Source organism: Panthera pardus, unplaced genomic scaffold (genome assembly GCF_024362965.1).
Source record: "Panthera pardus isolate Hobbes unplaced genomic scaffold, ASM2436296v1 HiC_scaffold_21, whole genome shotgun sequence".
Taxonomy (NCBI): Eukaryota; Metazoa; Chordata; class Mammalia; order Carnivora; family Felidae; genus Panthera; species Panthera pardus.
The window spans coordinates 58034401-58059303 of NW_026526777.1; the positions used below are offsets into that span (position 1 = coordinate 58034401).

The window sequence follows — 24903 nt, forward strand, 5'->3', positions numbered from 1 at the left end:
GCAAAACTTGTTCATAGGAAATTATAACCTGTTATAACGTGGGGGCACCTGGGTGGCTCACTCGGTTAAGTGTCCGACTCATGATTTTGGCTCAGGTCATGATCTCATGGTTCACAGCTTCAAGCCCTGGTTCTCTATCTCCCTCTCTCTCTGCCCCTCCCCCATTCATGCCCATGTTCTCTCTTTCTCTCTCTCTAAGTAAACAGAAAAAAATAATAATAACCTGTTACTGAAAGACATTTTTAAACAGCCTAAATAAATGTAGAGATAACTTAATATTGAGAGGATAATTAATTCTCCAAATTTACTTCCAGGTTTATTACAACTATTATCATATTCTGATGACTCATAAGTAGAACTTAATATGTTGATCATAAAACAGACCAAAAGACAAAGAATAGCCAAGTCCCTTCTAAAGAAAAATAAAGAGAAGAGACTTGAAGAGACTTGGAAGACATTAAGATTAAAAAACTAGAGTAATTAAAGAGCGTGGTATTGATGGAGGGGCAAACAAATTGACCAATGGAACAAAACAGAAAGCCCAGATATAGACCTGTGTTTATCTGGAATTCTATAATATGACATAGGTAGGATAGCAGCTCCCTGGGGAAATTCAACATTTAACAAATGAACAGGGAAAATAGGGCTAACTAAATGGGCACACATATACATCATAAATAATCAATTCCAGATGGATTAACACCTTAAATTGTCGAAAGAAAACTTTAAAAGAAAATTTTCAATTTTTTTGAATCCAGGGTAAGGATTTCTTAAACAAAAGGAAGTTATATGCATAAAGAAATGATACAATTCAACTACATTAAAATTAAGAATGGTTTCTCAAGTCAGCTTAAAGTAAAAAAGAAAAAACAAATCACAAACCAGAAAAAATATTTACACACTTATAAATGATAGCAAATTAGTATCAAAAATATATAAAGAATTCCTTAATAAGTAATAAAAGTTAAGACAACACGGAAAAGAAAAACAACTCAATTAAAACAAACCAGTAGAGGGACACCGGTTGGCTCAGTAGGTTAAGTGTTCGACTGTTGATTTCAGCTCAGGTCACGATCTCACATTGTGAGATCGAGCCCTGAGTCAGGCTCTGGCTGAGCATGGAGGCTGCTTGGGTCTCGGTCTCTCTCTCTCTCTCTCTCTCTCTGTCTTGGTCCCTCTCTCTCTCTCTCTCTCTTTCTCTCTTGGTCTCTCTCCCCTCTGTCCTCCCCCCACCCACTCTCTCAAAATAAATAAATAAACATTAAAAAAAGAATAAAACAACCCCAGTAGAAAACCAGGTATGGCCAAAAAACAAACGAGAGATGCATAATCTCGTTCTATAAATACAGAAATGAAAATCAAGACCATGAGATAGCACTGGACACCAAATTTTGCTAACGGTAGCAAATTCAAAAAAAGTGACAAAACCAAGTTTATTTATTATTTTTTTATTTTAGAGAGCAAGTGAGAGAGAGTGGGGCAGAAGGGTAGAGGAAGAGAGCGGGAGAGAGAGAGTGGGGGAGAGAGGGAAAGAATCTTAAGTAGGCTCCATGCTCGGTGCAGAGCCTGGCATGGGGCTCAATCCCACGATCCTGGGATCATGACCTGAGCCCAAATCAAAAGTTGGATGCTCAACCGACTGAGCCACCCAGGGGCCCCTATTTATTTAAAGATTTTATTTTCAAGTAATTTCTACACCCAATGTGAGGCTTGAACTCACAACCCCGAGATCAAGAGTTGCACGCTCTACAGACTGAGCCAGCCAGGCACCCTAACAAAACCAAGTTTTAAAGAAGATGTGGATCAGTGTGATTACTCAGTGACCGCATTAACTTATACTCCCACGTTGGAAGACAATCTAACTTATAAAATCAAAGGTTCCATTCCTAGGTATGTACCCCAGAAAAACCCAAGGACACATATTTCAGAATGTTCAAACCAACACTGTTGTTAATAGCAAAACTGTAAACAACTGCCAGTTACCAGGAAAAGGGATAAATTATGGATTATTATATAGCAGAAAACAGACTGAGCATCAGCTACACATTACAACATGGGTGAATCTTAATATAATGTTGACTGAAAAAAATAGCAAGTCCTGGTCTCACATCTAGTATGATGTCCTTTTTTATAAAGTTTAAAAGTGGGTAAAACAATTTAAGTGATATATTATTTTGGCATTTACGTTCAGGATGATTTTTTGTTTCGAAAGTAAGGCATGATCAACACAACATTCAGGAGAGTGGTTGCCACTGGTAAGGTGGGCAGGGGCACAGAATTGGGAGGTGTATGCATAGATCTGAGTTACTGGTAGTCTCTCAGTTCTTGGCTTGGGTGTTGGGTTTATTGAGATTCACTTACCATTAAATAAATGAAATAAAGAAAAGGAACTAAGCATAAGTCAACAATGACAGTGTGTCACAAACCAAGAATTAAAACAAATACAATTCTCCCCTCCTTAGATTAGGTTAAAAGCCCTTAATAATGCCAGTGCCTATGCAAAACTCTATGGCCACAATTACTATTTTATAATTATTTGTATGTGTCTGTGTATCCCACTGAACCAAGAGCTAATGGAGGCTGTAATTTTCATTATCCTTAGATTACCAGCATCTACCACAGAGTTTGGTTCATACATGTTTATTGAATGGATAAAATAAACACAAAACTGATTCATTATAAAAACAAAAACACCTCAAGGTATCAGCCATTTATTTGGGAGACAGCATTTACTAGAAAAAAAATCTAGAATGAATCTAACATATAACTGACCTAAGAAAATAAAAACCTAGATTCCTGACTTTATATTTTGATTCCTTCCTCTTCCCCAAGAGTCTTATTTATTTATTTATTTATTTATTTATTTTTTAATTAATTTATTTATTTATTTTAATGCTTATTTTTGAGAGAGAGAGAGAGAGAGAGAGAGAGAGAGAGAGAGAGAGAGTGAGAGAGCAGGGGAGGGGCAGAGACAGAGGGAGACAGGATCTGAGCATGCTCAGGGCGAACAGTGCAGAGCCTGATGCAGGGCTTGAAACCCACGAACCACAAGATCATGACCTGAGCCAAAGTCAGACATTTAACTGACTGAGCCACCCAGGTGCCCCTGTATTTTATTTTTAATACTGCATAGTCTAGAAAACTATTTCTAAATGGTCAGTAAAATTCTTAAGGTAACTCCAAGTTTAAATTAGGAAGTTATAAAAATCAGAAACAGGGGCGCCTGGGTAGCTCAGTCAGTTAAGCTTCCAACTTTGGCTCAGGTCATGATCTCACAATTCGTGGGTTCGAGCCCCATGTAGGGCTCTGTGCTGGCAGTGTGGAGCTTGCTTGGGATTTTCTCTCTCTTTGGCTCCTCCCCCACTTGTGCTCTCTCTCTCTCAAAATAAATATATAAACTTACAAAAAAAATCAGAAATAGTCTGTAAGCCCTACTAAAAAAAATAAACAAGTTGACACATTTAGTAGTTAGAGGACTAGGCTAAAATATAAGGAGAAATTAAACAGAAACTAAAAATATAAAATGTGAATCACTTTGCCTATTATTTTCAATATGGTTTATCCTTTTACAAAAACACTATCACAGATAGCTAGAGTGATACAATTGATATTATTGGTGTCATTAAAATGGTCTGTGGGGGAACAAAGAAATTTTACGGTAGAAAAAATGGTTTAATCCAGATTAGGAGAGGACTAATTTATTTAACCTGGAATTAAATGACATGAGGAGTAATTCAGTTAGTCAAAGGAGGTTAACATAAAAGGATACTGTACTAAGGATAGAACGTGAGGACACGGTCAGATTATACAGCAGGTGAATTTTAAGTTAAACTATTGGAAGAAATTCTTTACTGTGCAGGTATGAAAGAGTCGTCTAGTCTAGGAATCTAATGAACTTGATACAATTTAGAATGTAAACTGGAAGAGCATTGTCCAAATTGTGGGATTTTTGTAGGTGTTCCACAAAAAGTGTTTGTGAAATGTGCAAAATAATGGATTAAGCAAAGCTAAACAGGTTTCTTTGTTGTTAAGTCTTTGAAGAGGCTTTATGATGTTAGTTTCATGAATCTAAAAAGACATATACACAATGTAGTATTTCCCAAATTTTGTGACACCACTGTAGAGTATCAGGGCTCTTAGGGCAACAAGAAAACAAAGCACACGCTGCCCAGAAGCTTCTGGAGGTTCCTCATCCACCACGTCAAGGAGCTGGAAGTGCTCCTGTGGTGCAGGAGATCTCGCTGTTCTCGGATTGCTCACGGTGTTTCCTCCCAGAAGCCCCAAGCCAAAGCCATTGTGGAAAGGGCAGCCCAGCCGGCCCCCAGAGTCACCAGCTCAATCCCAGGCTATACGGCGTGGAAAGTGAATACGACAGATGCTCATGTGCACATTTTCTTTGTGGTAAATACAACCTTGACCACTCTGGGGGCAGGAAAAAGGAAAAAAAACCAAAACATGGACACAATTTGCTTATGTGAGCTGTTGTGGGGGGGGAGAGTGGGGGGAGAGGAATTGGGTTCTTTGCCTCAAACCGTATTAGTAAAGCTAAGGGACAGCAGGCCTGACACTGCTGACTTCAGAAGAGTCTGCTTCCAAGGCTGGCTCTTGGCTGATGTCTGGGAACTTGACTTGTCCAACGCTGCCTGCAGTGTTCTGCCTGCCTGGGACACTGAAGCCTGATGTACCGGCTTGCCTGGATGGTCTGTAATAAATAAAGTGAACACGTCCTTTCCTCTTGGGTCTGGAATTTAGGTAGTTGTGGTTGGTGTGGAGGGTGCCCACATGACCACCCCCCAATAAAAATGGTTTCTGAATCTCACGCAGGTTTCTCTGGACAGAAACACTACACAAGCATTAATACACTTGATTACTGAAGGGAGAACATTCTATGGCCCATGCTGGGATTGGGAAAATGTTGGAAGCTTATGCTTGGATTCGTCCAGACTCTGATGTGTCTTTTCTCTTGTCATAATTACAAATGAACCTAAATTCTGTGAGCCTTTCTAGGAAGTCATCAAATATGTGGGAAGGTTGTGGGACCTCTGAAACAATACAGTTGATGTTTGAACAATGTGGGGCTTAGGGACACTGACCCCCACTCCCATGGAGGTAAAAATCTGCATAAAGCTTTTGACTCTCCAAAAACCTTACGAATAGCCTACAGTTGATCAGAAGCCTTACTGATAACAGAAATAATACCTAAACTAGAGAGAAGAAATGTTAAGGAAATCGTAAGGAATGTTAAGAGAATCAAAGTCAAAAATTTACATTGTTATTTATAAAAAACATCTGCATATAAGTGGATCTGCACAGTTCAAAACTGTGTTGTTCAAGGGTTAACTGTAATTCATAGCTTTTCATTTATTTCAAGTTTAGGAAATCGGAGGAAGAAAACAACAAGCCAGATCATCTAAGGAAATATGAATAAAAACTTAGCTAGAATTTAGTAAAAAGGTGTCTTGTTTGCCCAACTCTTATTTACATATGCATGTATGTATTCTTATGCTGTCCTCAGACGTGCTTACTTCTTACACAGGGAAATATACACATACATATACACATACACATACACGATAAAGTGTTATACAGACAGCATAACAGATGTATAAAGGGCACACGGAAGAAATGTTCAGTGCTGCTTGGGACTATGAAAGGTACGGGGCCAGGAAAAGTTTCAACAAGAAGCAACGTAAGATGAATATTGAGATGAGGTGGCCGACATGATGGTGTCAGTGACAGGAGGGCATTTCAGGTAGAAGGCACACAGTGAATAAAGCAACAGAGGCATTAAGTGTACCCAGAGACGCTCCCAGTAGGTCTGCTGTAGTCTGCGCAAATTCTGGCCACGGCCATGACAGAGAGCGCCCTGCAGGCCAGGCAGAGGAGCTGGAGTTTTCTACATTGCAGGCAACGGAAAGCCACTGAAAGTGGACGTGATGAGGACAGAGGTTGGAAGCAGCTGGAGGGCCATATGAATAGAAGACCAGGTGACAGGTGATGAAGTAATAGCAGCTGAGCGAAGAGTAAGGGATGATTACCATTTTATTTATTATTAAAAGAAACAGATTAAATGTGGCACCTATCATTCAGAATCTCGGTTAAGACCTATTCACAAAACACTACAGGACAGTCCCTCACGTAGACTGGCTATATGAGCAGAGCAGATCATAACGTGTGATAATTTTGTTTTTCTAATTTTATTTTTCTAATCTTATCTTAAGCAGAACTTTACATTCCTTGAGCATCCCCAACTGCTAATGGGGAAGCAGACTAAATGTGTGCTCGATGTCAGGAAAAAAATACCTTGTAATTAGAAATTTCCTCCATATAGGAAAGAAAGAACAGAGGTAAAGAAGCTGTCTAATCTCATTAGCTCTGAGGGAAGGGAAGAGGCACATTTTCTTTTTTACCGTTGTTTACTAGTTCTTGATACTCTCCGCTTCAATTTGTTAGCTTCTCTGTAACTTGTTTAAAGCAACATGGTACTTTTTAATTGCAATCTTCACTGTAAAAGCAGAAACTGGCCTTGAGTACTTGAGATGAAAGGTAGAAACCAGAAAATCAAAAAGCCCTTAAACAAATTCCATTTTATGTTTCATATTACCCCTTTGTTTTGGAAACTAATGAATGGTAAGTAACAGACATGTGTCCCTAGAATTAGATACAAAGTTGATTTTGTCAGTAAACCAGGTTTGGGCTAGAAGAATAATGGGATTGAAGCTCACTTTAAAATTGTATTTAAAAATGTACCCCACTGTCTTCAAATTACAGAAGTGTCTGAGACTTAGATAGCATCCTGATGTGCGACATTAAGTTATTAAAGCTATTTATTAATAAAACAGCTTTCCTTAAAAGTCAGAATTTTACACCTATGCATAGAATTAGACTCAAGTCCTTATTTTACTTCCTGATTTCAAGGGAAAGGAGTATATCTGAATAATAACAAAAAGTTGCTAAGGCTAATTGCTTTGCCAATCAAGTTTTTTTAAAAAAAGTAAGTTGCATCCTTTGACAAAATATCCAAAACGAGTAACCAATAACTTAGAGTACATCATTTTCAGATGATAGTTACTTTACCATGTGACACACTCGACGTGGGTATCAGTTACATCTGCACACAGGAAATTTCTCTTCATTCTATTCTCATGCAGTGCATGCAGCTAAATACAGTCTGTGAAAAGCAACCTGCTCACAAGGCTGAGCACTCAGAGTTCAGTAAGTTTGAGGAGGTATTAACTGTTAATAGGAAAGGTGGTTAGGTGTGGAAAAGGAGGACCTGGCAAATTCATCATAAAGAAAAAATAAATAATGAAGGAACATACTGAATTACCTCATTATTCTATCACCTATTGTTGTTCCTCTGATATTAAATCTAGTGAAGGGAACACAATAACTAAAGTCACTCACAAAGACTTCAAAGAACCAAATATTTAAAGCATTAATAAGGTCACCACTTCTACTGTTAATCACCTAGATCTAAGAAAACTTCTGTGTCTCCTCCTGACTTAAGGAATTATGTGAGATTATGCCCTTCAACTTAAAAGTATATGAGGAGATTAAGGAAACAGAGACACTCACTGAAGCTAGACTGAAAGGAAGACTTGGCACTTAATCCCTTTTATCTTTAACTAGATTAGAACCTAACCCGTTGCAGAGTGCAGGGCACTGCAGGGACTCAAACCACCAATACCATCCACTGCGACACCTACATTATGCTCCCCAGGGCTATGCTGCTCTTTCAGAAAAAAATAATTAAGCCCTGAGCTGACTCATTTGTCCTAACCATAGACTCGATAACAAGCAAGCAAAGAATAACAGAGCTTTTCACTCTCTAGGAGTTCAGTTCTTTCTCTGTTACCTTTTTTCTCTCTGTAATTTTCTTTCACAAAGAATACACTTGAATCATTAGAAATACTGAGAGTGATTATAATGATGAGCAAAGAGATGGTGACAAATTTACAGGACACAAAGAATTCTGGCTTTAAAAATAAAGGCCATGTTCCCCAGGGTCCAGAATAGGTAAACGGAACCACATTTCTATGCATATGAAAAATACATTTTTTAAAAAGTGGTTAACAGGCCATACAAGGTTAATATTTTTACTAGTTACCAGGAAAGTCTTTAGAGCATCTCAATGGAGTCTACAACGAAAAACGTCCAAGACTATGCAAGAACTTCTTCAGGAAGCTCACTCACACGCTTCCCAGAAAGCAAGAACCTCTCGGGTTTGGCAAAAGAAAAGAGCTACCAGCCAGGCCATCATACCGTTTACTGTAAGCTCCCTGGGGCACCGTGGAAAGTTTATGTGGAGGCCATATAAACAGAAAACCTGACCGGGATCCTTCCATTCCAAGGGCACGGGTTTCTATTTCTAAATACGGTGTATAATATCACTAAGGGATACACATACTACTTTTGTTTATTATTTTTTAATCCCAAGATTGGAAAGTATATGATTAATTATTCTTTCTTCAATTTAGTTTCCATTTGATGTGCTGTGCTCTGGCCCTAGACAAAGTTAAACGGGACCAAATATGTGGTGATTTATAGAGATTTCATTGTTTTAAACTTCGGATATCTGCCAGTAGAGACATTTTACCACAGACTATAGTTGTGCTTCTCTAAGACCGATCTGCCAAAGAGCAGAAATTAGAAACTATGGTTCTTTGGCAAATCTGGCCAGTCGCCTGTTTTTGTAACAGCCTATAGGCAAAAAACAGTTTTTACATTTGTAAGTGGTTATATTTTAAATGGTTATATAAGTACCTACACAGTAGCCTCCACTTTATCTCTTGGCCAGCAAAGCTTAAATATTTACTATCTGTTTCTTTAGGGAAAAGCTTACTGAGCTCTGCCATAGAGGTCCCAGTTGTATTTGTACCGACACTAGCTATGGTTCATGGGCAGAGCGTTCCATCCTAAAACATCTATGTTAGTGGGTAAGGCTTTTATTTTCTAAGACATTTCCTGCTCATGCTTGATCTCAGTCCAAAAGTGAAAAGCTGGATCATATTTATCTAACCAAATTAAAAATGCAAGTCTTTATAATGAAATAGTTACTTTACATTGCAAAGAACTGCTTTGATATTTTTAATAATGTGCACCAAAAATGGCTTACTTACAAACTTTTTAGCTTTCATTTTAAAAATTAAATTTGGGGCAAAAGAAATTATGAGATCCGCTACGTCATTCTTCATACACATTGAAGTACAGACCTAAGTATGCACTTTTACCATTTTTAATTTTGGGGCCATTTCTTTACTCTAACCAAACTAACCCTGACTGGGCCTCTCAAGTGGCAGCAACGAGGGAACTCCGAGACGTGCGTTCCTTTAGTTGGGTATTTCATCAAAGTATGAAATGTATCCTTAGGTTCTAAAAACCAAACAGTGTAATTTTTACAAGAGAACTTTGAAATCTTTTGTCCCTCTGGAAACAGAAATTCTCAGAAATCATACGCCTACTTACAAGCTGGTAAATAGTTCTTTTCATGTTCTTAAGAAGTAAAGTATCTTAAACTTTCTCTCTTTAGCATAAACGTCAACATACGTATTCCTTCAATTTAGAAGATAAATAGGCAGTTGTCTTAAGGATGAAGAACCCTTAGCAAGGTGCAGCAATATTAAAAACATACTTTATATAGGCAGTTCAAGATTTAATCGAGATGGTGCCAAGAAGTCAGGAACTATCAAAATTATTTAGATAAAAATCAGAAGGAAGATTTTTCACCATTTACAATTGTTGGTAAATAGGAATAATGCAAATCTCAAAGAAAAACTGATGTAGTTGTTAAACAGTCACTATAATCGCTTTAGTGATAAAGGAAATGAACTACAGTGTTACATACATACAAAGACGTGTGTACTGCCAAGGACTTAGTACATACATCTTTGTATGTATGCAACACTGTAGTTCATTTCCTTTATTAAAACTGTTTCCCTGCATTCTTATAAATGGCTTGTGGATTCGTCCTCTCTTCTTCAAGAAGTTATTAAGTTTCTTAAAGAGTGAGAATTTATTATCCTTCTGTTACTCTTCGGCAAGTTCACTATTATGTCCAACAGAATAAAATAAAATATATGGGACAAACTAAGGCTATATACCTGAGCTGAACATACAGAACATTAAATAATATATAATAATAATTTTTAAAAATCAGGGAAGCCAATGCAGACCCAGAGGAGGTTTCTGATCTGGATCTAGCCTGAGAGTATGCACTGGAGACCTCCATGGAGTAGGGTCAGCTCCAGGCCGTTGTCCCTCATTTCCTTGCTCCCTCCAAATCCTCCTTTCTCCCTGATGCTCAACTACTGTGTTTAAAAAAGAAAAAAGAAAACTTTTTAGGTCTAAAATATACAAATCATCTGCTTAGCACTTCAGTTTCCTCAGCTATAAAGTCGGCTTGGTGTAAAAGTGTTATAATTAGCTTGGATAGAAGATGATAAATAATCACGATATTTTATAAGCGTCTAACATCTATTAAAAATACATAATTTCTTATTTAAGCAAATAAACCTGGTAAGTGATTTGGTGCATTTTACTAGAAAGTACACTTAAATTTTATTTTCAATTATGACCTTAGCATCATTTTTAGCTACATAAGAAGTACAAAAAAAAAAAAAAAAAAAAAAGACATATGTTCACTTATGTAAATAGAAAGCCATAAGTGCATAAGCTTAAAATAATTCTACAGACTCTAATTCTCCACCCTGGGTTTCAGAAACCATCAATTTGATTTTCAAACTGTGCTACGCTTGCTAACCTTACCTGTATTCAAGTGGTTTTGATCTCCCTCTTGGGTATGGAAAGAAATGGGACTAAGTTTTACTTGTCTAAAACAGAGACTAAGAATGCTGAAGACTAATGTGCGGCCGGTAAAGAGAAGATGGTTGGTTCATTGCTAAGTACAAATATTGGGAGAGATCACTTCCTTTACATTTAAAAACAATGCCATTGCCAAGTAAACATTCTGATTAAACGTAACTGAAGGAACTGTCCTTTCGTAGTCACAAAAGGTGGTTTCGCTGAACTGGAAGCAGTTCTGTTCCGGATTTCTGCTTGGCCTCTGTCAGTCTTTATCCCTAAAGCCATTCTTGGTGTAATTGTTTTTCAAGTCTGAGTAGCCACACAGAACATCCTGGTTGCTTAATACAGTTATTGTTTATTTAGTGCTTTCAAAGTGGACGGATCCTCTGACTAAATAATTGATGGATTTTTAAAAATTCTTATAACAATTCTAGATAATCATAACCTAATTTTATAGATAAGGAAACTGAACCTTAAAAATATATTAGGTAGTTTGAATGAGGAAATATAGCAAGTGGTAAAACCAAGATTCAAACCCAAGTCATAATGCTCTTGATCATTAATTTACCATGAAAGAATGGCAATGCTATATAATCTTTTCACTGTATTTTTCACTTGTCCGAAATGTCAGAATATTTTACAAACAGTAGTATAGTGAGCATAGAAATATGTGAAATGGTTCTTCATACCTGTGTAAGCTAGGACTTTAAAGATAAAATTTTATTCTCTGGAAAAGGACAGAGCTTATACTGAGATATGATAGCATTATCTGTGGAAATAGTTTTTAAAAAGTATGGAATGCAATATACTTCAAGAGATTTTATCTACTAAAAAATAGAATACACCTGTATTGATCACACAAAATAAAAAATGGCAAAAGTATATGAACACGTGAGCGATTCTTCGTTGTAGTTGTAATATTTGTTATCTGGTATGATTTTTCATTTTCTAAATTGGGTTACCTAGTAGACATCAGAGAACAACATAATGTTCTCAAAAAGAGAACTACTATCACACGACCTTAAGCCAGGGTCAGTAGAAAAGCAGAAAAACCGAATGTGAAAAAAACAAAATAAAACAAAACTGATAAAGGCCAGGATGTCTACAGCTAAATATAGCTCTGACTTCATAAATAACCTGTTGGTCGTTCTCCACATTCCCTTCTCTTGACCTGTAAGTTGAGGAGCAAGCCTCAGGCCTGGACACACAGAGCAACAAGACTTTATTCCCCTCTTAAGTACACTTTGTTCAAAGAATGTAATACGTCAAATCATTTACAGTTTAAAAAATTCTGTGAGTTTGTATGCCTGAGATACCCTTAGGGGAAGCAACTGTAAAAAATGGAGAGACTCCTTTATGTGACTTCAAACAAAGCCTGGTGAATTGCACTTTTTTAGAGTTCATTTTAATGAAAAATCTACCAACCTGTCACCAGGTCCTGCTCGATACCTCGCACCTGGGATCAGGACTGGGTCGTCATCACTATCATCTGTGTCCTGGAGAGCAGAGTCCCTGGCTAATGTTTCCTCATGAGCCAAAGGCCCGATGGCTTCTGTTTGTGACTGAGGCTCAGGATTAGTGGTATTTTGATCGGCAGCACCTTCAGTGCTAGTTTGATCTGAAGTTCCTGGTTCCTTGCCTTGTTCAGACAAAGTAGATTCTTCTGGAACCCCACAAGAGCTATCAAGATTGAGGTCATTTCTTTCTCCTGAGCAGGAATCCAATGGCTCAGATGTGAACTTATCTGATTGTGCTGTTAGAAAATAAAGTAGAAACAGCTGGTCATGTTGGCAACATTATTTAATCTAGCCTTAAAGCTGGCAGGCATTTCCTAATGAGGAATTTCCCAATAGGGAGAAAAAAATTCCATAATACATCTATTTGGAAATGGTCTCAGGAGAGAGTAACATAAATTACGCTTCTCATTTGCCCACATGAAGCAATTATCTAAAGAGAACAAGACAACTACTCACCTGTATCTACACGATTCTGAAGTGTGTTTTCTGCAGATGCACCTTCCTGACATGTTGTCGCATCCTCTGACGATTCTTCAAGAGCTTCTGGGAAATAAACCAAATTATCATTTTTTAAAATGTTTATTTATTTTGCGAGAGAGAGCGCAAGCAGGGTAGATAGAAAGAGGAAGACACAGAATTCGAAGCAGGCTCCAGGCTCTGAACTGTCAGGACGGAGCCCAACACAGGGGTCGAACTCAGGAGCTGTGAGATCATGACCTGAGTCAAAGTCGGACACTCAACTGACTGAGCCACCCAGGCACCCCACCAAATTATCATTAAATCCAAAATTTTTAATAAAATGAATACCAGCTGAATACTCTCGCTATCCTATATATAAGCGGCTCTTAATCCTTTTGGGATCATAGAATCTTCTGACACCCAGACATAACCTCCCCTCAGTACAATGCAAATATCTACGTCCACACCGAACTGTACAAACACTATCAAAGATGGATGAGCAATCCCGCCCACTGCCTCCTCCCAAAGCCCAGGCAAGGACCTTCATAAACCCGTGGTGAAGAATTTCTGCTTGAGATAAGCCCTCACAACTGACATTACTTGCTCTTGCCTTGTTTCTAAACTTCACAAAATCTAAACTTAAAACTGAGTATTTTTCTATCCCTTTACCATGCATTTAGTAGAATCTGAACTATCATGAACCCTACCATCAATTCTCTTTTGGCCGCTGAAAATACTTATTTCTGGGATTTAACTCTAAGATCCATTAGGGATCAGTCTTTTTTGCTCCCAACCGCGCATCTGCTTACTAGAGAGTTGTTTTACACATACTTAATTCTTGTAAACTCTGCTATATTGAGGCATCTATTCCTTTAATAAGAAGTGGAATTCATTTAGTCCTTCATTTACCAAGTATTTTTTGAAAATCTACTGTATGCCAGTCTTGGCCGTGATTCATTTCATGCCATTTTTCTTTGATTAATGAGCTGATTTTTCTATGATGGCCCATCACCAGCTATATTTATTTTTTAATACTCTTGTTACTGTACCAGGCTAAATTTTTGAGCATTAGTTCCATCTGATTTTCACCAGCTTTATGAAATAGCACACAGTCAAAAATGGATGTATAAAAGAAAGCAAATAAGCAGTTGCTAGGGGTTAAGGGGGAAAGAGGATAGGGGATGGGGTGTGACTGCTTAATGGCTGTGGGATTTCCTTTAGAGAGGATAAGAAAATGTTTTAGAACTAGACAGATGCAATAGTTGCACAAAATTGTGAATGGTCACTGGATTGTGTACTTAATTTTTTTTTTTTTTTTAGATTTATTTATTTTTGAGAGACAGAGAGAGACAGAGTACAAGTGGGGGACAGGCAGAGAGAGAAGGAGACACAGAATCCGAAGCAGGCTCCAGGCTCTAAGCTGTCAGCACAGAGCCCAACGTGGGGCTCAAACTCACAAACCGCGAGATCATGACCTGAGCCAAAATCAGTCGCTTAACCGACTGAGCCACCCAGGCGCCCTTAATTTTTTTTTTTAATGTTTATTTATTTTTGAGAGAGAGAGAGAGAGAGAGAGAGAGAGAGAGAGAGAGAGAGAGAATGAGTGGGGGAGGGGCAGAGAGACAGGGAGACAAGAATCTGAAGCAGGCTTCCGGCTCTAAGATGTCAGCACAGAGCCCAATACGGGGCTTGAACACACAAACCATGTGATCATGACCTGAGCCAAAGTCGGATGCTTAACCGACTGAGCCACCCAGGCATCACTAGAGCGTGTACTTTAAAATGGTTAATTTATGTTACGTGAATTTCACCTCATTAAAAAAAAAAAAGTGAGCAAAAATTATATGCTAACAAAAAAAAGAGAGAGAGAGAGAGAGAGAAGACAGAGAAAAAAAATCTCCTGTAATCAAGGCTCTGGACTAGACACTAAATTTCACATAACGGTCATGTAAAATATTCTAGGAAAGCATTCTGAAAAATTCCTAAATGGCATTTCTTGTATGAAACAGTATTCACGCATAACCCATTTAAATTTTATTCCTTTTTCCCCCTTCACAAGCCACCTATACTCTTTGAAAAAATCAAGGCAGATACTTTGGATTTCACTGCTAGGTATAAAAGTGGTCAAGATAATCCAAACTAACATTTACATCTCACATATTTTCAGTACAATGACCACCTGTCTTGGCCATTGTATCCACTGAGGGGAACTGTGCTTCACTGTGACTCCCTACCCTAAATGCTTAAGGCCTCAACCATTTGCATTTGCTATCTGTTTATCAACAGTAGTGGCTGGACTACTGAGGCAAAAGTAATTTATTAAAAACAAAAAACGGGCGCCTGGGTGGCTTAGTCACTTAGTTGAGTGTCCGACTCTTGATTTTGGCTCAGGTCATGATCCCACGGTTGTGGGATCAAGCCCCATGTCAGGTTCCACGCTGAGCTTAAGATTCTCTTTCTCCCTCCCTCTGCCCCTCTCCCCCACTCGAGCTCTCTACAAAATACTAACTAACTAACTAACCAACTAACCAAGAAATAAAACTGCTGCACTGAAAGAACATAAAAGCAGGTGGACATTCAACACTGGGGTTTTATAATGACAACAGAAACAACACCTTACTTGTCTCACTGTCTCCTGGTGGTAGCACAGAGCTCTGTGGGGTCAAGGATCCCTCCTGACCCTCAGATTTGCAGTGGCTCCCATTTCCTCTAGAACTTGAGGCAGTACTGCTCCTATTATCAAAACAAAACAAGCGGTTCCACCAGGAAGTTAACAAATATGAACTTTTAGGGTAATTTTTATATTTTACAACTAGAGAAACAAAAAATCCACACAACAAATAAAATACAGGACTTCTTATTTGAATAGTACTTGTAAAACACCACTTTCAAAGATCAAGGTGATTATTCTAATCCTCCTTAACCTTAAAAAAGAGATTTAAAAATACAGAAGGACCACCTTTTCAAGGTTTTGATGCTTCTATTTATTTCTATACATTTGTATTGAATTTTAACTGAATTACATGGACTCTCTTCTTGTCCTCACCACAGATGGTTCACCACATCCAAATCCTTACTGGTTTTACACACTTTGGTCTTTGAACCCCCCTATGCAGCTTGCTTCTACTTCTGGACTGTTGTTCACATATGGCAGGTGATTGAGCACCAGGGCTTGTAGAAAGTTCGGATAATGTTTTTTGTTAGTTTAATACCCACCTGACGATGACTAACAATTCTGTCGGCACTTTTGGCTAGGGCAGAATCCTAGATGGATTCAAATAAATAATTTTCAATGAATGTTCTGTGATAAATCATGGCATATGTGTAAGGTGGGGATTAGATGGGAAAGAAAATAGAGGAAAATGTAAAACAATCTAGGATTAAAATTAAATTCAGAGAAATGTAATAATTTCTTAGATTTAGAATAAATGTGAACAAGAAAAAAAAAAAACCCTGAGAGTTACAAGTAACTTAAAACCTGTTAATAACAGACAAATAGCAATGACTCAATAGACAATGCAAATTGTCATGGACTTTTTGCCAAGATTTTATAAAACCCCCTTCAGGCTACTTGCAGAAGTCAATTGGATTTTTTTAAAAGGGTACCCATGTATAATATGCTATTTTTAGGAAGAATGCATATCTACATGGGTATATATGCAGAAAAAAATTTCAGAAAGGATACGTACCAATGTTAAGTGTCATCTCAGTAGGATTACTGCAAGTGATTTTTTTTCACACTTTTCTCTAGATTCTGACTTTTTTTTTTTTGCAATGAGCATGTTATTTCTTTTTAACCGGAAAGAAATATATAGCAATTTTGGTAAAGAGAAGCCAATGTGATATATAAATCTTTTTTTCCCCATTGAGAAAGCTATGATACAGGCATAAATAAAATGCTCAGTGTATTATAGTTATGAGAATTGAAACATTATGATACTGATGTAGGAAAACAGAGCCATTAGTGGAAAAGACAATGTAACCAAGTAAACATGTTTAGCATATGTTAATATGGCATTTTAAATCACAGAAAAAAGCATAAATTGCTCAATCAATGTAACAGGACAAAGGAAGAGTCATGTGGAAAAATCAAGCTATAGCTCTATGTCATACTTTATGGCAGAATAAGTTGAAGAGGAATTAAGCACATATTTCTGATATGAAAATCACAGAAATGATAAGAGGAAAATAAGAAGAAACTTTCCCCCTAATCCTGGGAAGGACAGGCTTTTCTAAGCATGAGCTCACAGGCTGGAACCATAAAGCAAAACTGCCATAAGTAAACTGAAAGACAGACAACAAACTGGGAAAAATATTTGCAACAAATGAAAGACAAATGGTATCATCCTCACTCAATTCTATAATAAATAGGTAAATAGTTTTATAAACAGTAAGAAAAAGATATGAACACTGTAGTAGAAAAACAGGCAAAGGCTAGGAAAGGCCAATTTACAAAGAAGGTAACTACAGACCCAGCACCCGGGCCTGTCGTGTGCTAGGCAACGTGCCAAGTACTATCTGCTTTTTCTGTGTGATCTCGTTAAATCTTCCCAACAAACCTCTAAAGTAGGTTCTTAGTAGATATGCCTGTTTTCAGATGAAAAAACTGAGATTCAGAGAAGTTCAACAGCTTGTCAAGTTTAAGGTCTAAGCTCTTAGTCAGTGTGCTCTATTGCCTTATCTGTCATCAAAGAAACTAAAATAAAAGCAAGACCCCATACTGGCATATGAAAAAGAGATGAAAAAGACTGCATACATTTTGAGTTTTCTTTTTATAATTTTTTTCTTTTTTCTTTCATGATCAGGAAAAAAACTAATTACTTTCTGATAAAGAAATAAGAAACTAGTGAATGAGAGAATTTCATGGTCAGTTTTTAGAGAAGAAAAAGTAGCATTCAAAAGAAGAGTGGGACTAAGGATCTTTGCTAAAAAAAATGCTCAGATGAGATTCTTTATAAAAAATCAGCCTTTTCGGTACAGAAACATGAGACTAGAACAAGAAAGACATAAAGCATAACAATCTTGTATGATCTTCAATTACATATTAAGAAAAGGGCCACAGAGATCATGATTATGAAAAGTTGAGTTCCAACACTAAGCCTCATAAAGAAGTTAGAAATTCTACTGACTGCACCTTCAAATATATATCTAGAATCCTGCTCTCATCCTGGTCCAAGACACAGGTGCCTCTCACCTTTCTTACTGTTAGTCTTTTAACTGGCCACCTGGCTTCCACCTAGGGCCTATTCTCTACTCGGCAATCAGAGACATCCTTTATCCTTTTAAATATGCTCCTCGCTTACCTGGGCTGACCTTCTTTGCTACTACTTTCTCCTTTGGTCCTCCACTTCAGCTACAGTGGTTTTCTTAAAGACCCTTGAACATTCGTGGTCTGTTCCTGCGTCAGAGCCTTTGGACTGGCTTTCTCTCTGCCTACAATGCTCTTCCTCCAGATGTATGCATGGCTCACTCCTTCTTACCCTTTAAGTTTTTGTCCAAATGCCATCTACTCAATGATGCCTACCCTTACCCGAGGTCTCCCAATCATCCTTACCTGCTATATTTTCTTCCACAGCACTTAGTATTCTCTAACATACTATACAATTCATTTATTTGCTCTATTTATTGTCTGTCTCCCCCATCTAGAATATAAGTTCCAATAGGGAGGGATTTTTTTGTCAGTTTTTTTTTTCCCTGATGTATTCCCAGTGTCTAGAATAGTCTCTGGAACACAGAAGGATTTCAGTAATATCTGAAAATACTACTTAAAGATTTTAATGTAAATACATAGACACATAAACACAAATGGAAACCAGTGAACTGGAATAAATAAATAAGTAAAATCACATATCAACATATAATTATATATTAATAAACAATATATAGCTATATGTTATGTATATATTATATGAGCATATAATATATAATAATAAACAGTGGAATATGTTAATATAATATCAATTATACAAAATAATTAATATATTGGTTATAAATGATTAATATAATTACTATACATTAATCATATAATTATATTACTATGTAATTATATATTAAGAAATATTATATTATTGATATGTTAAATCATATTAATATAGAAATGGTAATAAATTTAAATACAAAATTTTGGATACTATCTCAAGCAAAAGGCATGAGACAGACTAAAAGAATATAAGAAGCTCACATAACCTGTTTTTAAGACATAAGATTTAACTAGATTAGTGAGCCATAAATATAACCAGAAATGTCATTAAAGAGAACCTGATAGCCATCAAATAGAGTTCAACCTTACCAGTAATCAATTAAATAAAAATGACAATTATTTTAAAATCAAATATACAAATTAAAAATAAATTGCTATTGAACACTGGCCTCGGGGCAGCAAAATGTGAACTTTCATATGCTGCTGGGAGAAACGTAATGACAGAAGAGTCCTTTGAAAATAATTTGGCAATATCTTTTGACTTAGAGTTGACTTCTAAAAATACATCTCAAATCACTCTTAAAGATAGGAAAAAGCTTGTAAACAAAGATATTCATTATAAAAAAAAGAAAGGTAAATTCACTGCCTGATTAAAGAAAAACGGTTAGGTAAACTCTGGAATATTACAGTTTTCAGATTTACGAAAACTAAGTAGAAATGTGGGAATATTTATTATGGAGCTAAGCCAAATAAATGCAGGAGAGAACAGAATATGTACACTATGATTCAAATTAACTTTAAAACGCAACCCCCAAATCACACATGCATACATATATGTACATATGTGTGTGGACACACACACCTACGCAAAGGACCAAGACTGAAAAAAAACTCCAAAGTGTTAGGTTTATTTTTTTTGCACTAATGGTCTATTGGTGATTATTTATTTTTCTATCTTTTGCATTTTCTATCAGAAGAAATATTCCAGGACCAACACCATCAGCATCACCTGGGAAATTTTTAGAAATGCAAACTGTCTGATCCCACCTGAAACTTAACCGAGAGTGGGGCCCAGTAATCTGTGTTTTAACAACCTCTCTAAGCGATCTGAACCACCCACCCTAAGTTGGAGAACCAATGCATTACAACTAAACAAAACACAAAGATGACGAAGTGCTAAAAATAGTATCTAATACAATCCTACAAAATGGCTAAGAACAGCTTTACAAAAATATTAACTTACCATTCATCTGTAAAGTTCAGTTTTATTGTGCTTGTAGTTGTTCCTTCTGTGCTGTAGTGCAAACTTAAAACTGGTTCACCTGTCCCTGGTTTGGGGCTCAGCTTTTCATTATTGTTATCTGAAAATTGTGTTTAAAACATTTGAAAAAGTCTCTGAAACCAATAAAAAGATGACATTTCCTAAAATTTATAAAACTTAAATTAGGCTGTCCTTGTCATAGTTCTTTCTCACATCTGTTACGGTTCTCACTTAAAGTTCAAAAGCAAGTGTTATAGAAACACTACTTCAAAGTGGCACTGCATCAAATTCTACTTTTGTGGACATGACTCCCTTCAATTCAGATGGAAATCACACACATTTGAGAGTCATATTTAGTCATTAGGAAATCAAAGAATATTAACAAGCAATGAGATATGTTATAAACTGGTCCTTTCATGTCATGGAATGCTCACGACTTCATTCTTTAGTTGCTAGAGCATCACGATAAACTAACGTTGGCTCCTTCAGAAGCACTGAGAAGCAAGATGCCAGGCCTCTGAAAGCAGCTGTTCAGTAAAAACTCTGCTGCAACTAAAGGCTATCAAATTTTTTCTGTTCTTTCAAATTCACAGATTTATAATCTAGCAAGGGATTATAGGCTGCACGCTATTGGGAGGGGAGGAAAAGAAAATTTAATATGCTTTTGATATTTCTAAAACTCTCTTTGCTATAAGATCATATGTTTTGGTATATTTCCTCTTCCTCTCCTGACTAATCTCAGGAATTTGTTTTCTAAACTACGGAAATCGTAATTTCACCTTAAGAATCTATAAGGGATGTCCATGATACATTATCTATCTCAACATATTAAATCTTTGTAAAATGGCAAATAAAATCAAGAAATTCTACACAAATTGATATAGACCACCCCAAAGTTATCCTTCCCCACCTCCCCAAAAGAGTACATGGATCTTCAAACACCAAATTAAATAAAGCTTAAATTTTTTTTTCTTTTTATGATGATTAATAGCTTGAGGGAACATTAGCATACATAGAAAATACAAACTGCTATATAATCAAACATGTAACATTTCTGCCAGTTGCTTGCAGAAAGAAAACTCTTCTGTGATATAACTGTTTTCTTGCTATCAGTTTAAGAACTGATACATTACTAATAGTAAGCCTTCTGTCTTGGAAAATAACAAAAGCAGTAACAACTTCATAAAACCAATATTATTCAGGCCCTTTGGTTATCACATTCATTTTATACTGCAGTGAAAGACTTCTATCTTTCTGTATTCCTCTTGAAGACGCTAGAGCGCTTGTTAAAAGAGAATCCGACAGAACCTCTGCTCTAACTTTTATCCTATGAAATGGCAATTAACAAGATTTCCAATGGAGAACTATAGTAGAAGAGAAAAGGATTCTCTCCTAGGGATGAGAAATCAAGCTGGTAATAAAACTCAGGGCTTTCAGTTCTTGGGTCTTCACTTCTAACTCCTGAGAAATCCTCTCCTGTAATACTAATTGCTATTTGAAAATAACAGTGTCAGTAAATTATAAAGCTGGCTTCCCAAATGGTAAAAACACTTTGTTTCTGTACTACTGTTATGACTATGTCATTGCCATAGCCACTGGGAATAAATTAACAATCCAATACAACTTTCAAAGATTCAGTATTACATTCAGTGTTTTAAAGGAGGTATTTCATCAAATGGTATTCCAAGAAAATAACTGAATTAACAGATGTTTAGCTTACATAAAATTATTAAGAATGGGACTTTTAAAACATCCGTCCTACCCTTGACCAACTTTGAGAAATTTGCTGGTAGGCATTTGTCCACACATAGTTTTCCCTTATTCTTACTGAAATTAAATTTCCCTTATTCTTAGTTGCTGAAATTTTTGGCCCACTGCTCCCCAAATCACCATCATAATCCTTGATGAGGACAGATAGCTGCAAGATTGAATGATCCAGGAAACTAAGAGGCAGAGCTGGGCTGGTTCCTTTATTATCTGTCACAACACTTTATAAAGTGCTTTGCTATTTATTTTTCTTAAAAAAATTTTTTTGTAATTAATTTTTTGAGAGACATAGAGAGACAGAGCACAAGTTGTGGAGGGGCAGAGAGAGAAGGAGACACAGAATCCAAAGCAGGCTCCAGGCTCTGAGCTGTCAGCACAGAGCCCAACGCGGGGCTCCAACTCATGAACCGTGAGATCATGACCTGAGCCAAAGTCAGACGCTTAACCGACTGAGCCACCCAGGCACCCCTATTTATTTTTCTGTTAAAAGTAAAGAAGGGATAGAAAACAAAAGGGGTGAGAGAATTACAGGACTGAATTTCTTACATCCACCTCACTTATAGCAACATAAGTTGTAAGAAGCCATTTATACGCTGTATCAAAAATTTCCTTTTGTATAAAACTAAAGAGACAGCTATAGAGACTTGCACTCTGTAACTGCAGGAATACAACCTCTGTCCAGAGGTCAGAATGGTGTGGAAAATATCTTAGTTAAATTGCAGCACCCCACCCCCGCAAAGCAAGAAGCTTCCTAAGATAATATTAATTAAACCATCTTCCTTACGGTGTCTACCACCATAAGTTATTATTTAATCTCTCATGAATACAATCTACATATTGTAAGTCACGTAAGACACAGTGGTATTCATTTAATTTATAAAATGACTACCATTGACAGAATTTGTTCACTGAGATTGTAAATGAACTCACCAGCCTGGGGTAAAATTGGGTCACCGCTCTATAAACAGAATGCATTCTTCTGTTAGCTACACAAACTTCAGACCCCTCAGTCTAGTTAACTCCTTACAGACTGCATGTAAATAACGAGTGCTTCTGGCAGAAACACCACCCAATGCATAACTAAGGCATTAATAAGAGTATCTACCCACAGTTTAGGATTCATTTCCTGGCTTGTTCCAATCTATTCCTACTTTAATACTCCTCTTCTTGATCATCTACATCCTACCAGGTTGAATTTTCTCAGAAATGTAGATCCCTGGCTTACTAGTGAATTCACAATTCTTTTCTGATACAATATGTATTTTAAGCTACAAATGTCTGAGAAAAATCCACTTTAAAAAACTAAGAAATTAAATGTCTTATTTTTACTCTATTTGAAAAAATATTTGTAACCATTTATATCGGCAAACACAATCTAAAAACTTTATTATTCAGGGCGCCAGATTCTTGATCTTGGCTCAGGTCATAATCTCACAGTTCAGGAGTTCGAGCCCCACATTGGGCTCTGTGCTGACAGTACAGAGCCTGCTTGGGGTTCTCATTTTCTCTCTCTCTGCCCCTTCTCTGCTTTCTCCTTCTCTCTCTCAAAAATAAACACTGAAATATATATGTATATATGTATAGATAATTAAAACTGTATTATTCAAAACTTCACACAACAGACAGAAATATGTAACTAAGATATTTTTTGCTTAACAAGTAAAAGTTTTAATCTAAGAGCCCTTGTGGTTAGAACTTCACCTAAACAAATGACTATATATAAAAAGCACCATCATAATAATAACAAGAATTTCTTAAGCATTACTATGTCCCAGGAGACAGGTGTGTCCTGTATTAAACCTCCACTTTACAGATGGTGAAACAGGTGATTCTGAGCTAGATTTTTTTTCTCTCGCCATCTAGGCTTCCTTCTACATGGAGTTCCTACTGACTATGCTGTCTTGGAAGTAACTTGAATACAAAATAGAAAATAAGACTGCTTAAATATTTTAGTTTAGAAATACCAATTGTTCGTGGTACTATTTCTCAGAAATGATGTGTAATCCATTTCAGCAATATTAATGTAACTGATCACGGTTCTGGTAACCCAAATTGTCACTTTGGCCTCAGAGTACTGGAAAATTATGCTGTATCTTCTGGTTAGGGTGCTTAGAGACTGGACTATTTCTCTTTCTCCTAAAAACATTATAGGAGAATAAAATTAATTAAACTGTGTGCTCTCAGCACAAGGGCAGTGTAGTGGGGGAAAAATCACTTTCAATTTGTTCAACACTGCTGAAGTTAGAGATGGCTATTTTATATTGCTTACTTAAGAATAATTATTAAAAACTGGCGACAGCAGCTTGCAGTGCTAAAAAGGCAAACTACCACCTGTTTTAAAAACACACGTTTCAAAAGCACAATAATAACCACATAAAAATCAAGACCACATACTGTAAAAGACTTCATTTTCGAGGTTACAAGTGAATAGTCAATAACGTGAAATTCTGGAGAGCCAATTTTAAAGATCCTCTCCAGACATGTTATAAGAGCCCTTTCAGGTTAGTATAGTGACTCAGAAAAAAACTTTAGAATGGTCTGGAATATAATTTGAAAGCAACTTCTCTGAATTTTATTTAATTAGATACCTTCCAAGCCTTTCAGATATGAACCACAAACAATTTTGTTTTGGTAACACACATGTACTCAAACCATTTCATCTGTGCATTGACATTATGAAATTATATTCCTCTGTGGTTCTAAAAACACAGGCTCAGAGTCATGCCAAAAATTAAGTGTGCTGACAGTAGCACAAAATAGGCTATCTTGGTAATTAGGTTTATAGATCATCTAAATACTGATACAGATGTTTGAACTTTCAGCTAGGATATCCCTGGAGACCTATCCTATATGTAAATTTAAAGAGTAATCAAAATTAAGATAATTAATGAGGATATGGCCACAAAAATTTGTTTAGAATCGTTATGCCCAACATTTCTCTGCTCCTGCGTCACTCTCGTAACTGTACGATCATACATTAATCCCCAGAGTAGCTTAGGTAAGCGGTGGATAATACAGAAATAGTATATTCTTTATGAAAAGTATTTTCTATTATGCAATGAACTAAAAAAAAAATTTTTTTTGATGTTTACTTGTTTTTGAGAGAGAGAGAAACAGAGCGTGAGCAGGCGAGGGGGAGAGAGAGAAGGAGACACAGAACTAGAAGCAGGCTC

At 36.7% G+C, this 24903-nt stretch overlaps 1 protein-coding gene across 8 annotated transcripts in view; it reads right to left on the bottom strand.

Moving 5' to 3' along the window:
- Nucleotides 1–24903, bottom strand: part of DCAF6 (DDB1 and CUL4 associated factor 6) — a 133492-nt gene that overhangs the window by 21799 nt on the left and 86790 nt on the right. For 5 of the 8 annotated variants that reach the window (XM_053909324.1, XM_053909323.1, XM_019423701.2 and 2 more), the window contains 5 exons: nt 19946–20063; nt 15403–15515; nt 12780–12866; nt 12232–12559; nt 7331–7372 (listed from right to left, as the gene is read on the bottom strand). In XM_053909324.1, the coding sequence (XP_053765299.1) occupies nt 7331–7372; nt 12232–12559; nt 12780–12866; nt 15403–15515; nt 19946–20063 (688 nt within the window). The remainder of the gene's footprint in view (nt 1–7330; nt 7373–12231; nt 12560–12779; nt 12867–15402; nt 15516–19945; nt 20064–24903) is intronic. The other 3 variants (XM_053909322.1, XM_053909327.1, XM_053909329.1) reach the window with 1 other exon arrangement.